Below are 13,181 nucleotides of genomic sequence, written 5' to 3' on the forward strand. Positions count from 1 at the left end.
GCCTGGCAGGCTACAGTCCATGGTTTAGCGATCAAACCACCATCATTACTGAGCACTTAACTCATGTCATCAAATAACCTGACAAAATGCTCACTGTTGATCACCCCGACGAATGCACAGCCCCCTCACTATTGATATTTGGCTAATTTCCCACTTTTGACCGACATAAACGGGTCTTCGATCAGATTTGCCAAATGCCCCTATCCCACTGCTACTGCTGCTAAGTCACTTCAGTCATGGCCGACTCTGTGCGACCCCATAGACGGCAGCCCACCAGGCTCCGCCATCCCTGGGATTCTCTAGGCAAGAACACTGGAGTGGGTTGCCATTTCTTTCTCCAATGCATGAAAGTGAAAAGCGAAAGTGAAGTCGCTCAGTCGTGTCCGACCCTCAGCGACCCCATGGACTGCATCCTTCCAGGCTCCTCCGTCCATGGAATTTTCCAGGCAAGAGTACTGGAGTGGGGTGCCATTGCCTTCTCCGCCCCTCTCCCACTGGGGTGCACAAAACTGGATGGAGAAAAAGGTCATGGTTCCCCGGACTGCGTGCAGCGCAGAGGCCTCACGCCAGGGAGCATCCCAGCTCTGTGACGTCATCCCTAGGCTCCACCCCTCTCCGGCGAAGCCAATCGAGGCGCGGGGCGTGGCCCTCCAGAAACGGGCGCGCCCGCCCTAGCGGGCGACCCGGCGCGATGGACCCGGCCGCTCCCACTGTCCAGCCTCGAGCGCAGCCACCGCCACCCGACGTGTGGCCGCCGGTGGGCTCCGAGGAGGAGCTCTATGACTGTCCGGATTACTACTACTTGCGCGACTTCCCAGCCTGCGGGGCCGGTCGCATCAAGGGTCGGACGCGGCGCGAGCGAGAACTGCGCACCAACTGGCTGGTGCCCGGCGGCCACGAGCGCAAGATCGCGCAGAAGCTCCTGAACAGCCAGCGCAAGCGTCGCCAGCGTCAGCTGCAGCCCCGGCCGCGCACCCGTCTCACCTGAGCGCCGGTGCGTGCGGGCAGCCAGTGGCCCGGGCCCCGGGCAGCCGTGCGATCGCCCGAGCGGCGCTCCGATCCGTCCCCTGCGACTCGACCCGGCACAGTCGCCCCCTTCTGAGGCTACCCTGTAGCCAAGTCATTAGCCGGGTGGGCCCCCTAAACTCCCAGCTTCTCTCCCGGCTGCGGTTGGAAGTGTAAAATTATATTTTGGAAATTTGTAGTTGGGTAGACGGGGCTAGGAAACGCAGAAAACATCTTCCTAAAAATACAAGGAAGGGATTTAATTACAGTGTTTATGCACGGACTAAAGAGAATAATTGAATTTTGTTTTTTGTCTGATTTTCTACAGGATACCCATACCTGAAGGACCTGATATAAGTATTTTCTCTGACTCCAGCTGTAATTATGGTCCTAAGGGGAACAGTCCATGTTGGTCAGCAGAACTTTACAACATCGCTTAAGTTTACTGCTTCAGTATCTTTTCCTTACTGATTGTTAAGTAACATCCAAGTGGGTATGCCCGCTTAGGGTTTAGGGTTTTTCATTAAAAGAGAGCAGCAAGAATGGCATTTGAAGTCTTCTGGTGTTTTTTTGGTTAAGTTGTTGTGGTAATTTGTTTCAAGCCCACAAGTATTTGAGTTAAGTGTAAAGAAGTGACAGAGATGAATACGGGCAGAACAGAGATAGGAATTTGTATAAGACTTTAACTCAAATGTCATCTAGGACTGTGTACCCTTAATATTTGTTTGTCAGAATAGAAGTATTTTAAATTCAAATGGTGTATGCTAGGTTCTCTACACCACTGGCCCACAACAATCGTTTGAAGTGAATGCTATCTCCATTTTACAGGGGATTCTGAGGCATAGAATTCAAGTAACTTTCCAGAAGCTGTACAAGTTAGAAGACATTAACAGATACTCAAAAACATTCACTCTTCCCACCACCACCATTTTCATCAACTGTAGACATCCTTTTGTGGCTCAGAACCACCCACAAATTCCATGTTTAAAGATTATGCAGAGTATGGCAGGGTCCCTTTCCTGTCTCTTCGGTCTGCCTTCTGTCAGGCCTCTGCACCCAGTGGTGAGGAAAGAAGGGTGGTGTTCTGGAATGAGCAACCTGAATTTTAATCCTAGCAATGGCTGTTCATTGACCTGGCATTCAGCAGACTTTGAGTGGTAACTACTTTCAACTTCTGCCAAGCTTCAGGTTTCACATTTGTAAAATGGGAATAATACTGGGTTGCCCTGCCAAACTGATAATTGATAAAGTATATAAAACATCTAACACACTTAAGGGCTTGGCACATAATCGGTGCTCAATAAATGGTAATTATTTTTAAGTTTACAGAACATGATCCCTCTTTTTCCACTCTTGTCAGGAAGCCTTAAGTTCTTTCACTGATTTCATTAATTCTTTAAAAATGTCTCCAACATTCAGGCAGTGTGGTAGGAGTCCTCCTGGTTTTGGAGTAAAATGCCTGTATGGACTTGGGCAAGTTGTTTAAACTCTATACATCTGTAGCCTTACCTATAAGTTAGGAATGATACAGTACTTATTTCAAGAGTTCTTGTGAAGCATAAATGAAATAATGCATATAAAGCTCTCTGCCTGATATATAATAGTCAAGTAGTTACTAATAATGTTCCCATCACCACTGTCTTATTTAGCCTTCAGGATTTTTTTTCCTTACCCTTAGTCTCCCTCTACTACATCTCAGACATGGCTAGACTAATCTTCCTGAAGATCAATTTAATCATATAAAAACCCTCAATGACTGCTGTAACCCTGTAGGTTAAAAAGCTTAGATGCCTTGTATTGTGCTGGAAATCATCCATTGGATTTTCTTAAATTTGTTTCTCACAACTTCCAAAAACACACTGGTTCTTGGCACAGGTCTTCTGTCCTCTAAACTCACCATATTCAATTATTTCTCTTCATTTAAATCTGTGCTATCCTACTCAGGGTGCCCTTTATCAATTTTAATTTTTCTAAAACTAGTGTCAGCTATACTTAAAAGTTCCACTTTCTTCCTGAAGCCATCATTTACACTGAATATCCATCCTCTTAAAATCCTTTAGAACTTCATATAGACAACATAACAACTTGTTTTATAGTATTTTGTACTTTTAGATCATCAGTTAAATTCACTCATTCATTTTTTGTCTGGTATGTGCAAGGCACTATAATCATATACATATGTCTTAGTTATCCAAACACAAAACTACATTTACAGAGTATGGACTTCCCAGGTGGAGCAGCGGTAAAGAATCCACCTGCCAATGCAGGAGACACGGGTTCGATTCCTGAGTCAGGAAGATCCCCTGGAGCAGGAAATGGTAACCCACTCCAGTATTCTTGCCTGGGAAACCCCATGGACAGAGGAGCCTGGCAGGCCACAGACCATGGGGTCGCAGAGAGTGGGACACAACTGAGCAATTGAGTACACAGTGTATGGACCTTAATGTCTTAAACATCTCAGTTCCTCACAATTTCTGCTGTAAAGTACAGCATACCCAGATAGACATCAGCTATGTTAAAGCAACCCATAAAGTGTTCTAACTAGATTTTGCCCATTTTAGATAGTAGAGCATTTAAAATTAAAATACGGTCACTGTAGATAGAAATTATGTGTATTGGTTACATATTGCTGTGTAACAAATTACTATCTTAGCTTCTGTGGGTCAAGAATTTGGGAGTGGCTTGGTTGCATAGTTCTAGCTCAGGGTCTCTCAGGAGGTTGGAGAAGAATTTGGCTTCACCTTTTGAAGGGAGTGTCAAGGAATTTGAGGACATGCTTTAAACCACCAGAGTAGGTTTATTCATTGTGTATTCACTGTAGACAAATTGGAAAATAGAGACAGGCCAAAAAAAAAAAAAAAAAAAGAAAGGAAGCAGAGAAAGCAGTATCCAATGGATAACATCACTACTTGGCTGTATATAATTCCAGTTTTTTAAATATATATGAACTTTCTCAAAATACATACTGTATATACTATTTTATAATCTGCTTTCACTTAATATTTTGTGAAGACAATTCTCATGTCAGATATTCTATAACATTTTAAATGGATGCCAAACATTTCATCATATTTAGGTACTAGAACTTATTTAACGAATTCTAAATACATTGCAAGACACTTAAGGTATTTCAGGTTTTCCCTATTTTATACATTTTGTTAAATCAACATCCTTATGGCTAATTTCTTTCACATTCACGACTTCTGAAAATTCCTAGATATGGAATTTATGGAACAAAGTCTGCACAGTTTTAAAGCTTCTGATATTTATCTTAGCCTTCAGGATTTTCTTCCCTTACCCTTTGTCTCCCTCTGCAATTTTTAACTGCAATCATCAATAGTCCATTCAGCCAAATGTCTGTAACAACATCTGCAAGAGTTCTTTGTTCAAATTTTGATTACTGTTTAACTGAATTTGTGCCACTGCCGCAAGGCAACCAGTGTTGTCAGCTATTTTATACACACACAATATGGTCTTTTCTCTCCGTTTCACACAAATAATAGCACCTTGCACTCAATTCTGCCGTTTGCTTTTTTTCTCTTGACAGTTTATCTTGGAAATCATTTCATATCAATACACAGAAAAACTTTTTTTTTTGTAGCTTTATATATAGCTTTGTTTTTCCAGTAGTCACGTATGGATGTGAGAGTTGGGACTATAAGGAAAGCTGAGTGCCGAATTGATGCTTTTGAACTGTGGTTTGGAGAAGACTCTTGAGAGTCCCTTGGACTGCAAGGAGATCCAACCAGTCCATCCTAAAGGAGATCAGTCCTGAATGTTCATTGGAAGGACTGATGTGAAGCTGAAACTCCAATACTTTGGCCACCTGATTCGAAGAGCTGACTCATTTAAAAAGACCCTGATCCTGGGAAAGATAGAAGGCAGGAGGAGAAGGGGACGACAGAAGATGAGATGGTAGGATAGCATCACCGACTCAATGGACGGTTTGAGTAAACTCCGGGAGCTGGTGATGGACAGGGAGGTAAGGCCTGCAGTCCATGGGGGCCACAGAGTCGGACACGACTGAGCAATTGAACTGAACTGATATTGTGTGAGTGTGCCATAATTTTTTTAACCTGTATTTTACTGACAGATTTAGACTATTTTAAATCTCTTACTATCACAAAATAACCTTGTACAAACATCTAATTTTCTCTCCTCAATTTAGGAATGAATGACTTAGCGAGGTAAAATTAAAGTTGTCTCTGTTCTGGTCTGCATGCCTGTCTGTCCAAAGCTCTCCTCAGTCTAAGCTCTTCTGGTCCCAGAATGTCCTTTATAAATAAGGTTCCTAAAGCAATTATCCTTCAATTAAAAATAAGTATATAAATAAGGTTCCTTTCTCCCATCTCTTTTTATGAATTAGCCAAAGGCAAATACAAGGGCTTACCATTTACAGTTTTCATTTCTTTAAGAAATTCTGTGAAAATAAAACTTTTTCACAAATTTTTTTGCATTATTTACCCCTCAGTTCCACAAACATTCTGCTGTTGCCGGAAAGGCTGCTTTAAACTCTGTCACCTCTGGTGAAAGGGGGAAATTTCTGACTGACATCCAAGCAGAAATGGAGGTTCTACCTCTGCTTTCTCTCCTCCATAAAACCCATCCCATCTCCAAGGACTTTTCCACAAAGCCCCCCATGAAATGCCATTAGTTTACTTGTCCCCTACTGCAGAGGCCCTAAAATACATGGTTAAAAGAATTTTCTACCAAGTATCACTGAAGCACAGATCCTTGGGGCCTTTGCAATTGCTGTTCTCACTGTCAGGAAAGCTCTTACCCTTGGGGTGGCTTGCCTCCCCACTTCCTTAAGGACTCCGTTAAATACTGCCCCTTCAAAAAAAAACCTCCTGCCCTCTCCGAACCCTAACTCTCTACACCTCGCTTATCCTGCTTTTGCTTCCTATCACCACCATCTAATTAATGTAGGTGTTTGTGTCTCGCCTCTATGAATTTAAACTCCATGAAGGCAGTCTTGTTTCCTGCTCTAAACCCAGATAGCACTTGGGAGATCATTCAGAACACCTTATTTCATTATCAGTGAACAAGTATCATTCCACTTACGGGCACAAGTTCTATAATACATATGAAGGGGTTCGGAAATGTGTGAAATACATAAAAGTAAGGCATTATTACTGTCTGAATTTAACTTTTGTTTACTGAATGAACAGACAAAACACAAGTAGAACCAACTCGGCTCTGTCGATCCCTAAAATTGTCCGTTTTCTTCATTTCAGTTCTTATTATGTGCCCACACTGTGCTTCAAAAAATACTCAAATGAGTAACTTAATGGTGAGAAAGGTTAAGTAACTGACCCAAGGTCCAGGAACTACCACGCCAGAGGTCTGACTCACTCTCTCAAGGTTGGAGCTGACCTACCACATTAATAAGCAAACGTTTGAAGGTAGAAGCGAAGGTCCTTGTGCCCTAGGAAACGGTTGTGAGTCGCGTTAGGCTCGGACAGAATTTCCATACCCACGGCCACCTCCCGTTTTCTAAACAGTCCTGGCGCCGAACGTCTGACGTCAACTGCATGCGACAAGGCGCAGCCGTGACGTCCTTCTCTTCCTGTGACCTTCAAACCCGCGGAGAAGTCGGAGAGCGGAAGTCCTGTGCGCTGATTGGCCGCGCGCTAAGACCAGCCCCGCCTCCCAACTTCCGCTTTCGCTCTTCGCAGAATCCGCCAGGGTCTCAGAGTCTCCCGCCTGTTGACGTCGCTTAGCAGTGCAGTCAGGATGCCTCGTGGAAGCCGAAGCCGCACTTCCCGCGTGGCCCCTCCTGCCAGGTGAGACTACCTCGGGGTTTGGGGTCCTGCCCGTGCTGTGTCACAGAGGGACGCTGTGCTTTGCCTTGGGACGGCAGGGCGTCTACGGGCGGGGGTGTCTGAAGCCTGAGGCGGCGTGGGCCTTTCTCCGGTCGCCGCAAACTGGTTATGAGGCTTTGGGTAGCTTTCCCGTTAGTGCAAACTTCCTAATTTCGAATGTCCATGAGTTATTTCTTAACATATTTTAGAGTCCATTTTGTGTTAAAACATGCCAGTTCTAGAAAGTGGATATTTGTAAGTGTAATCTGGCTGAAACGTCAAAAATAGCAACAATAACAACAACCAAAAAAAAAAGTAGAAAACAGATGGTATAAACAGGAAAATGATCGTACCTCAGTTCAAGTAAATAACCTTTGAGCACCTTCCATAAGCAGTGAGCGTTCCAAGGGCTCAGCCCAGTATACAGTGGCTAAGGTCTCACGTGTGCATGACGTTTTCCGGTTCATAAGATACTTGTAAAACATACTGTCAGTTGCACCTCCTGATAGCCTCAGAAGGTAGGTGTTTTCCTGTTACAGGAACAAGGAAACTGGAGAAGCAGAATAAGGGACTTGTCCAAGGTCATGTAGAGGTAGGAAATAGATGAGCCCCTGGGCCAGGCAGCTGGTATTTGTCAAGCGGAGTAAAACTGAAGCTTTGTTCTCGCCCTGATACTAAGGACAAAGCTAGTGGCAGAAGCTGAGCTCTGCTGAAGTGAAGAGATAAGGTGTCCACTCCTGAGGTCAAGGAAAACTTCCCTCTCTGCACATGGGCAGGAAGGCTCTGTGGGGGTCAGAAAGGGAGGGTGCGCCACCCCATGATAAGTATGGAATATACCACAGGCCTCCACGATGGGATCCATCTTAGCAAAAAGTTGCATGTGCATCTTGGGGAGGGTTCTAGGAATAGTTACTGTGTGAAAAGGGACAAGATAATTGGCCAAATGTAAACAAAGACCCTGAAGCACTGTCCTGTATAAGTGATTTAAATCACCTCTCAACTGAGTGTGTCATTCAGGATGCTGGCACTCCTCTCTGGGTGTGTATTTCTGCCTAGTTTTTGACTTTTAAGTTAAACTTTATACCTGTTTTTATAGTTTTTGCTTCCTGGAAACATTTTTGCTTTCAAACAGGGGAAGAGCCAGGAACTCTGCATCTAGCCTCCAGTCCCTGGTGGTCTCAGTTCAATTCAGTCGCTCAGTCGTGTGCAACTCTTTGTGACCCAGTGGACTGCAGCACTCCAGGCCTCCCTGTCCATCATCAACTCCCGGAGTTTACTCAAACTCATGTCCATTGAGTCCGTGATGCCATCCAACCATCTCATCCTCTGTTGTCCCCTTCTCCTCCCACCTTCAATCTTTCCCAGCATCAGGGTCTTTTCAAATAAGTTGGTTCTCATTTGGCCATCAGGTGGCCAAAGTATTGGAGTTTCAGCTTCAGCATCAGTTCTTCCATTGAATATTCAGGACTGATTTCCTTTAGGATGGACTGGTTGGATCTCCTTGCAGTCCAAGGGACTCTCAAGAGTCTTCTCCTGGTGGTCTAGTGGTTAGGATTCCTGATTTTCATCCTGGATGAAAATTCATTCCTGATTACCCTGGACACGTTCAGTCCCTGGAGAGGGAGCTAAGATCTCTCTTCAGGACCACTCACTGCTGTCCTTCTCTATGTATAGAGAAGCCAGGTCTCAGAGTTTTCTGGTGACAGCTTCAAAACGTTTAGCACAGTACCACATTGCTTCTCTAGACTAAGGTGAATTGTGTTCAAACTGTGTTAGGAGTGTAGACAAGGAGTTCAGTAATGGAAAGATGCTGCTATCCAAAGGAGGGGAAACCACTTTTTTTTGGTGAAATTAGACCAGATACTGGATACCACCTGATTGGAAGTCATAAACTTTTGACCTAATGGACAGAGAGTATAATCTATGTGAAAGATTTTTAGAGCAGTACTGGACATATTGGGTGGTGGTTTAGTCCCTAAGTTGTGTCCCATTCTTGCGACCCCGTGGACTGTTGCCTGCCAGGCTGCTCTGTCCGTGGGATTCTCCAGGCACGAATACTGGAGTGGGTTGCCACTGGACATTTTAGTGAAATTTTAAAGATATCCAGATGTCCTACAGGTGGGAAATCACTGATACTGGTGTAGATATAACAGTCGAGGCAAGTCAGTTCCACTTGCTGGGTTTCAGTTTTCTAATCTGAAATGAAGGAATTGGACTAGTTTATTTCTCTAGACGACTGTCCGTCTTTACTCAGTTGTTACCTCGCTCGACGGTCCTAAAATTGCAACATCCCAGAACATGCTCCCCTCCCTCTCATAGTATTTTTCCCTTAACACTCACTCGATCCCTCAATAGAATGTCAGCTCCATAAACGCAGAGGGTTTTGTCTCATGAACAGTTACATCGAATTTTATGAAGTTTTGGGAGAACTGTGTTCTTAAAGATACTATAGACTTTGTGAATACATGGAGATGGTTGCAAAAAAGCAGGGAAGAGAAGTTTATATCCAGTGATTACAACCTTAACAAAAGGTTCAAGAGAGGAAATGATGTAAATAGCTTAGGGAATTATGTGCTGTGAAGTTTTCTTGTATGTATATCATATTTGTGTTTGATAATTTAAAACCCTGAGGTTTATTTTAATGTACAAGGGTTGTTTGTGTAAGTTGATAGTTTCCAAACTTGGCTGGGAATGGGAACTTAAACTACTTTTTGTCCTTTCTTTCACAGCCGCGCGCCTCAGATGAGAGTAGCGCCCAGGCCAGCGCCCGCAGCTCAGCCACCAGCAATGGCGCCACCGTCTGCCGTTGGCTCCCCTGCTGCTGCTCCCCGGCAGCCAGGTCTGATGGCGCAGATGGCAACCACTGCTGCTGGTGTGGCTGTGGGTTCTGCCGTCGGCCACACTCTGGGTCACGCCATCACTGGGGGCTTCAGTGGAGGAAGCAGTTCTGAACCCTCAAGGCCTGACATCACTTACCAGGTAAGACTTGGGGCAGCATTCCCTTTGGTGGTGTATTTTATGAGAGAATCTAGTTGTTCGTAGGTTCTTATGTGTTGGCACTATCTCCACATGGGGAAAATGGTTTATCAAGAGCCACATTTGGCAGTTGCGTTAGTACGTTCCTTAGGCCAGCATCAGGGAATCCTGTACACATGGTATTTCTTCCCAAGGTGTAGAATTGTAGCAGTTCATCCTGACGCACTGTCAAGCAGCCCCTTTCCCCTTATTTTAAATGTTTTGAGGAGTTCCCTGGTGGTCCAGTGGTTAAGACTTAGCTTAACACAGCCATGGCCCTGGTTGAGTCCCTGGTTAGATAACTAAGATCCCACAAGCCAGATGGCCTGGCATAAATTAATGAATGAATATAAATATGTATATTTTTTCCTGGTCACTCTTAACTCATCCAGGCTCAAACTTAGTTAAGTGTTTAGAAATCTGTTTTGTGACTCTAATGCTGTCTGATATCTTTCCTAATATTTGCCACTGCCCTTCTTTCTGACATGTGAATTTTCTCCTCTAGGGAGAGTGGGCGTATACTTTGTTGTATTTCTGGTGTACTTAAAGCTCTCATTCCTCTATTTTTCTGTAGTAATCCCATTTTTTCCTTCATGAAACATGACTGAATCATTGATCTTTAGATGCCCAAATAACCACTTTGAATTACATCTTGATTCATGAGTCTTTCTGATTACGACTGGAATTTTAGTTACAGCTCATTTCTTTCTGCCTTTAAATTTCTTTGTGTTTCATGTTATGAAATAGGAACTTTAATTTGCCTCTGGTTCTAGTTCTGTTCCCCCAGTTAACCTCAAAGAGTGGCTGTTTCTGTTTGCTGGGGTGTAAGTCTGATTTCCTTTTTTAATAGTCCTAAATGTTGCGTGTTTGCAGGAGCCTCAGGGAACCCAGCCGGCACAACTGCAGCAGAATGGCCCCTGCTTCTATGAGGTGAAACAATTTTTGGAGTGTGCCCAGAGCCAGGGTGACCTTAAACTTTGCGAGGGTTTCAGCGAGGTGCTGAAACAGTGCAGATTGGCCAACGGTAGGTGACCTCTCAATCCATGACTGAACTTGCATCTGTTTAATTCACTGAATGGTACTCCTGGACCCTGTAAAACTTAGGGAGTCTGTGTTTGATAAATTCAACTGACAAATTGGAGGAGATTTTGTTTACTCTAAAAATAATCTTAACAAGGAGCTGGTCCAGAGATCTCTAGTCATTATCTTACCTTTTGCCAGTTATGTTCTTAGTCTAATTCTTCCTTAAGCAGATAGAGATTAGTGTGCCAGGATCTTACTGTGGCTATTGCATAGCCTTAGTGCTAATTTCACCAGAGTCCAGAAATGTGCACAAGATTTGATGGAGCATTGTCAGTCTACACACCCCGTTTGGGAGAGACAAGTTTATTAGATCCCTCTGTGGGACTTTGAGCTTTACGCTCTTTGGAATGTTGGCAGTCAACTTATTCTCTGCCCCCCCCCCCCTTTTTTTTTGTAATTTCCTCCTGTCAACCTAGGAATTCACCATCTATTAAAAATGCTTGTTTTCATTTTCCTTCCTTCATTTATGGCAGGAAATATGGCAGAAGTTAATTTTTTCAGGTGGTTGAACTGTGTAATTGAGAGATTTCATGGCCAAGTTTTATCAGAAGTCTATGATGAAGCTCCGTCTAATACCAAAGTGACTATACTTCTGCTTCAGAACTCTGTGCAAAGAAGGACATACACCCTCTCTTTTTTCACTTGTGACAAGTGTAGAGTTGAAGTTTGGTTGTCGCAAGATGCCTAGGGCTTCCCTGATAGCTCAGCTGATAAAGAATCCTCCTGCAATGCAGGAGACCCTGGTTCTGTTTCTGGGTCGGGAAGATCCCCTGGAGAAGGAATGGGCTACCCACTCCAGTATTCTTGGACTTCCCTGGTGGCTCAGCTGGTAAAGAATCCGTCTGCAATTCGGGAGACTTGGGTTTGATCCCTGGGTTGGGAAGATCCCCTGGAGAAGGGAATGACTACCCACTCCAGTATTCTAGCCTGGAGAATTCCGTGGACTGTATAGTCCATGGGGTCACAAAGAGTCGGACACGACTGAGCAGCTTTAACTTCACTTCAAGATGCCTTAAACGGTTTCTTATGAAAGGAACTAATAACCTTGGATTTCATCCCTCCTTTCATCATTTGGAGGACTTCTGCTTTGTTGAGAATATGTAACTAGTCCTCTTCTAACACACCTTTTCTGTTTGCAGGATTAGCTTAATCAAGAAGTTCCAGTTGAAGACATGAAAAATCACCTCTCGTGACCATGTTGATTTAGCATTTAAAGTATAATTAGTAGTGAAGATGTGAAGTGTGAGACCACCTGTTAAAACTCTCCTTAATCATTAATAGCTTTTGTGCTTCACGATTGCCGTGGAAGAGGGCATTGTCACTATGTAGAAGTTCACTGCGATGGTATTGAGTTTGGGATTGGGCAGAAGAGGCGGTTGTGGCCTCTTAAGCGTGCTTTTCTGATGTTATTGTTTGTGAATTGATTAGAATAAAATGCTTTTCTTTCTAGTCACTTTTCTTTTTTTCTTAAGTAGAAGGTTATAAATCACACATGCTGAACACAATGGATTTTGCAGGAAAACACAGCTGTCTACATGTATATAGTTTATAGTCTCTGGGTATTAAAGCAGCGGCCACCTAGTTGCTCCCCAGCAAATGTGCTGTTCCTTAAACAGGTTCCAGGTACAGTACTGTCCTAAATCAGGAGAGTGATAAAGGAAATGTGGGAGCAGAGCCATTATACATGCCGTCTCCACGTGGCCAGGTCGGCAGTGTCTCTCACTGTCTCCCTAGAACATCCAGTTAATTGGTTGCAGATGAAAAATCATTGCCTTAGTGCAGGCAGTTCCCCTGCAAGTGCTTTTACTCTACTTAAGGCATATGGGGCCTTCCCTGGTGATCAGTGGTTAAGAATCTGCCTTGCAATGCAGGAATCATGGATTCCATCCCTGGTCAGAGAACTGAGATCCCACATGCTGCAAGGCAGCTAAGCCTGGGTGCCGCAGCTAGGGAGTGTGTGCTGCAACAAAAAATCCCATGTGCTGCAACTAAGACTTGACATAGCCAAATAAAAAAAAATGTTTTTAAACTCATTCTATTAAAGGCATGGCACGTTGCTCTTCCTGAAAGATTGAAGTTGCCTCTCCATGTTACCTTAAGGAGATGGACTCCATTTAGTGTGCATCATTTTTTTTTTTTTTAAATGAATCCAGCTCTATCCTTCACAACTCAAAATTTCATTTGCTTCTTGACCTCAAGTCTGCATTATGGTCTGCAGTTTTCTGACTTTCAAATATACCTCTCAGAGCTCCCATTATCTGATTCTTTATTTTT

General features: G+C 43.8%; 2 protein-coding genes across 2 annotated transcripts; both read left to right on the forward strand.

The window, feature by feature from the left end:
- Window positions 1–615: 615 nt before the first annotated feature.
- NUPR2 (nuclear protein 2, transcriptional regulator) lies at window positions 616–1,553 on the forward strand. The gene is made up of 2 exons (XM_025274753.2): window positions 616–994; window positions 1,334–1,553. Exon 1 carries the CDS (start codon window positions 692–694, stop codon window positions 986–988), a length of 297 nt encoding a protein of 98 aa, XP_025130538.1. The 5' UTR covers window positions 616–691; the 3' UTR covers window positions 989–994; window positions 1,334–1,553.
- Window positions 1,554–6,632: 5,079 nt separating this feature from the next.
- Window positions 6,633–12,356, forward strand: CHCHD2 (coiled-coil-helix-coiled-coil-helix domain containing 2). The gene is made up of 4 exons (XM_006070344.3): window positions 6,633–6,791; window positions 9,539–9,788; window positions 10,698–10,848; window positions 12,047–12,356. Exons 1-4 carry the CDS (start codon window positions 6,742–6,744, stop codon window positions 12,055–12,057), a joined length of 462 nt encoding a protein of 153 aa, XP_006070406.1. The 5' UTR covers window positions 6,633–6,741; the 3' UTR covers window positions 12,058–12,356.
- Window positions 12,357–13,181: the final 825 nt, after the last annotated feature.

Source organism: Bubalus bubalis, chromosome 24, assembly GCF_019923935.1.
Source record: "Bubalus bubalis isolate 160015118507 breed Murrah chromosome 24, NDDB_SH_1, whole genome shotgun sequence".
Classification (NCBI taxonomy): Eukaryota; Metazoa; Chordata; class Mammalia; order Artiodactyla; family Bovidae; genus Bubalus; species Bubalus bubalis.

Bases quoted from the DNA above. Each gene is read 5' to 3' on its own strand.
- NUPR2 (XM_025274753.2), top strand. From the start codon at position 692: ATGGACCCGGCCGCTCCCACTGTCCAGCCTCGAGCGCAGCCACCGCCA.
- CHCHD2 (XM_006070344.3), top strand. From the start codon at position 6,742: ATGCCTCGTGGAAGCCGAAGCCGCACTTCCCGCGTGGCCCCTCCTGCC. The intron at 6,792-9,538 runs GTGAGACTACCT...TTTCTTTCACAG, and splicing joins CGCGTGGCCCCTCCTGCCAG to CCGCGCGCCTCAGATGAGAG. The intron at 9,789-10,697 runs GTAAGACTTGGG...GCGTGTTTGCAG, and splicing joins GGCCTGACATCACTTACCAG to GAGCCTCAGGGAACCCAGCC.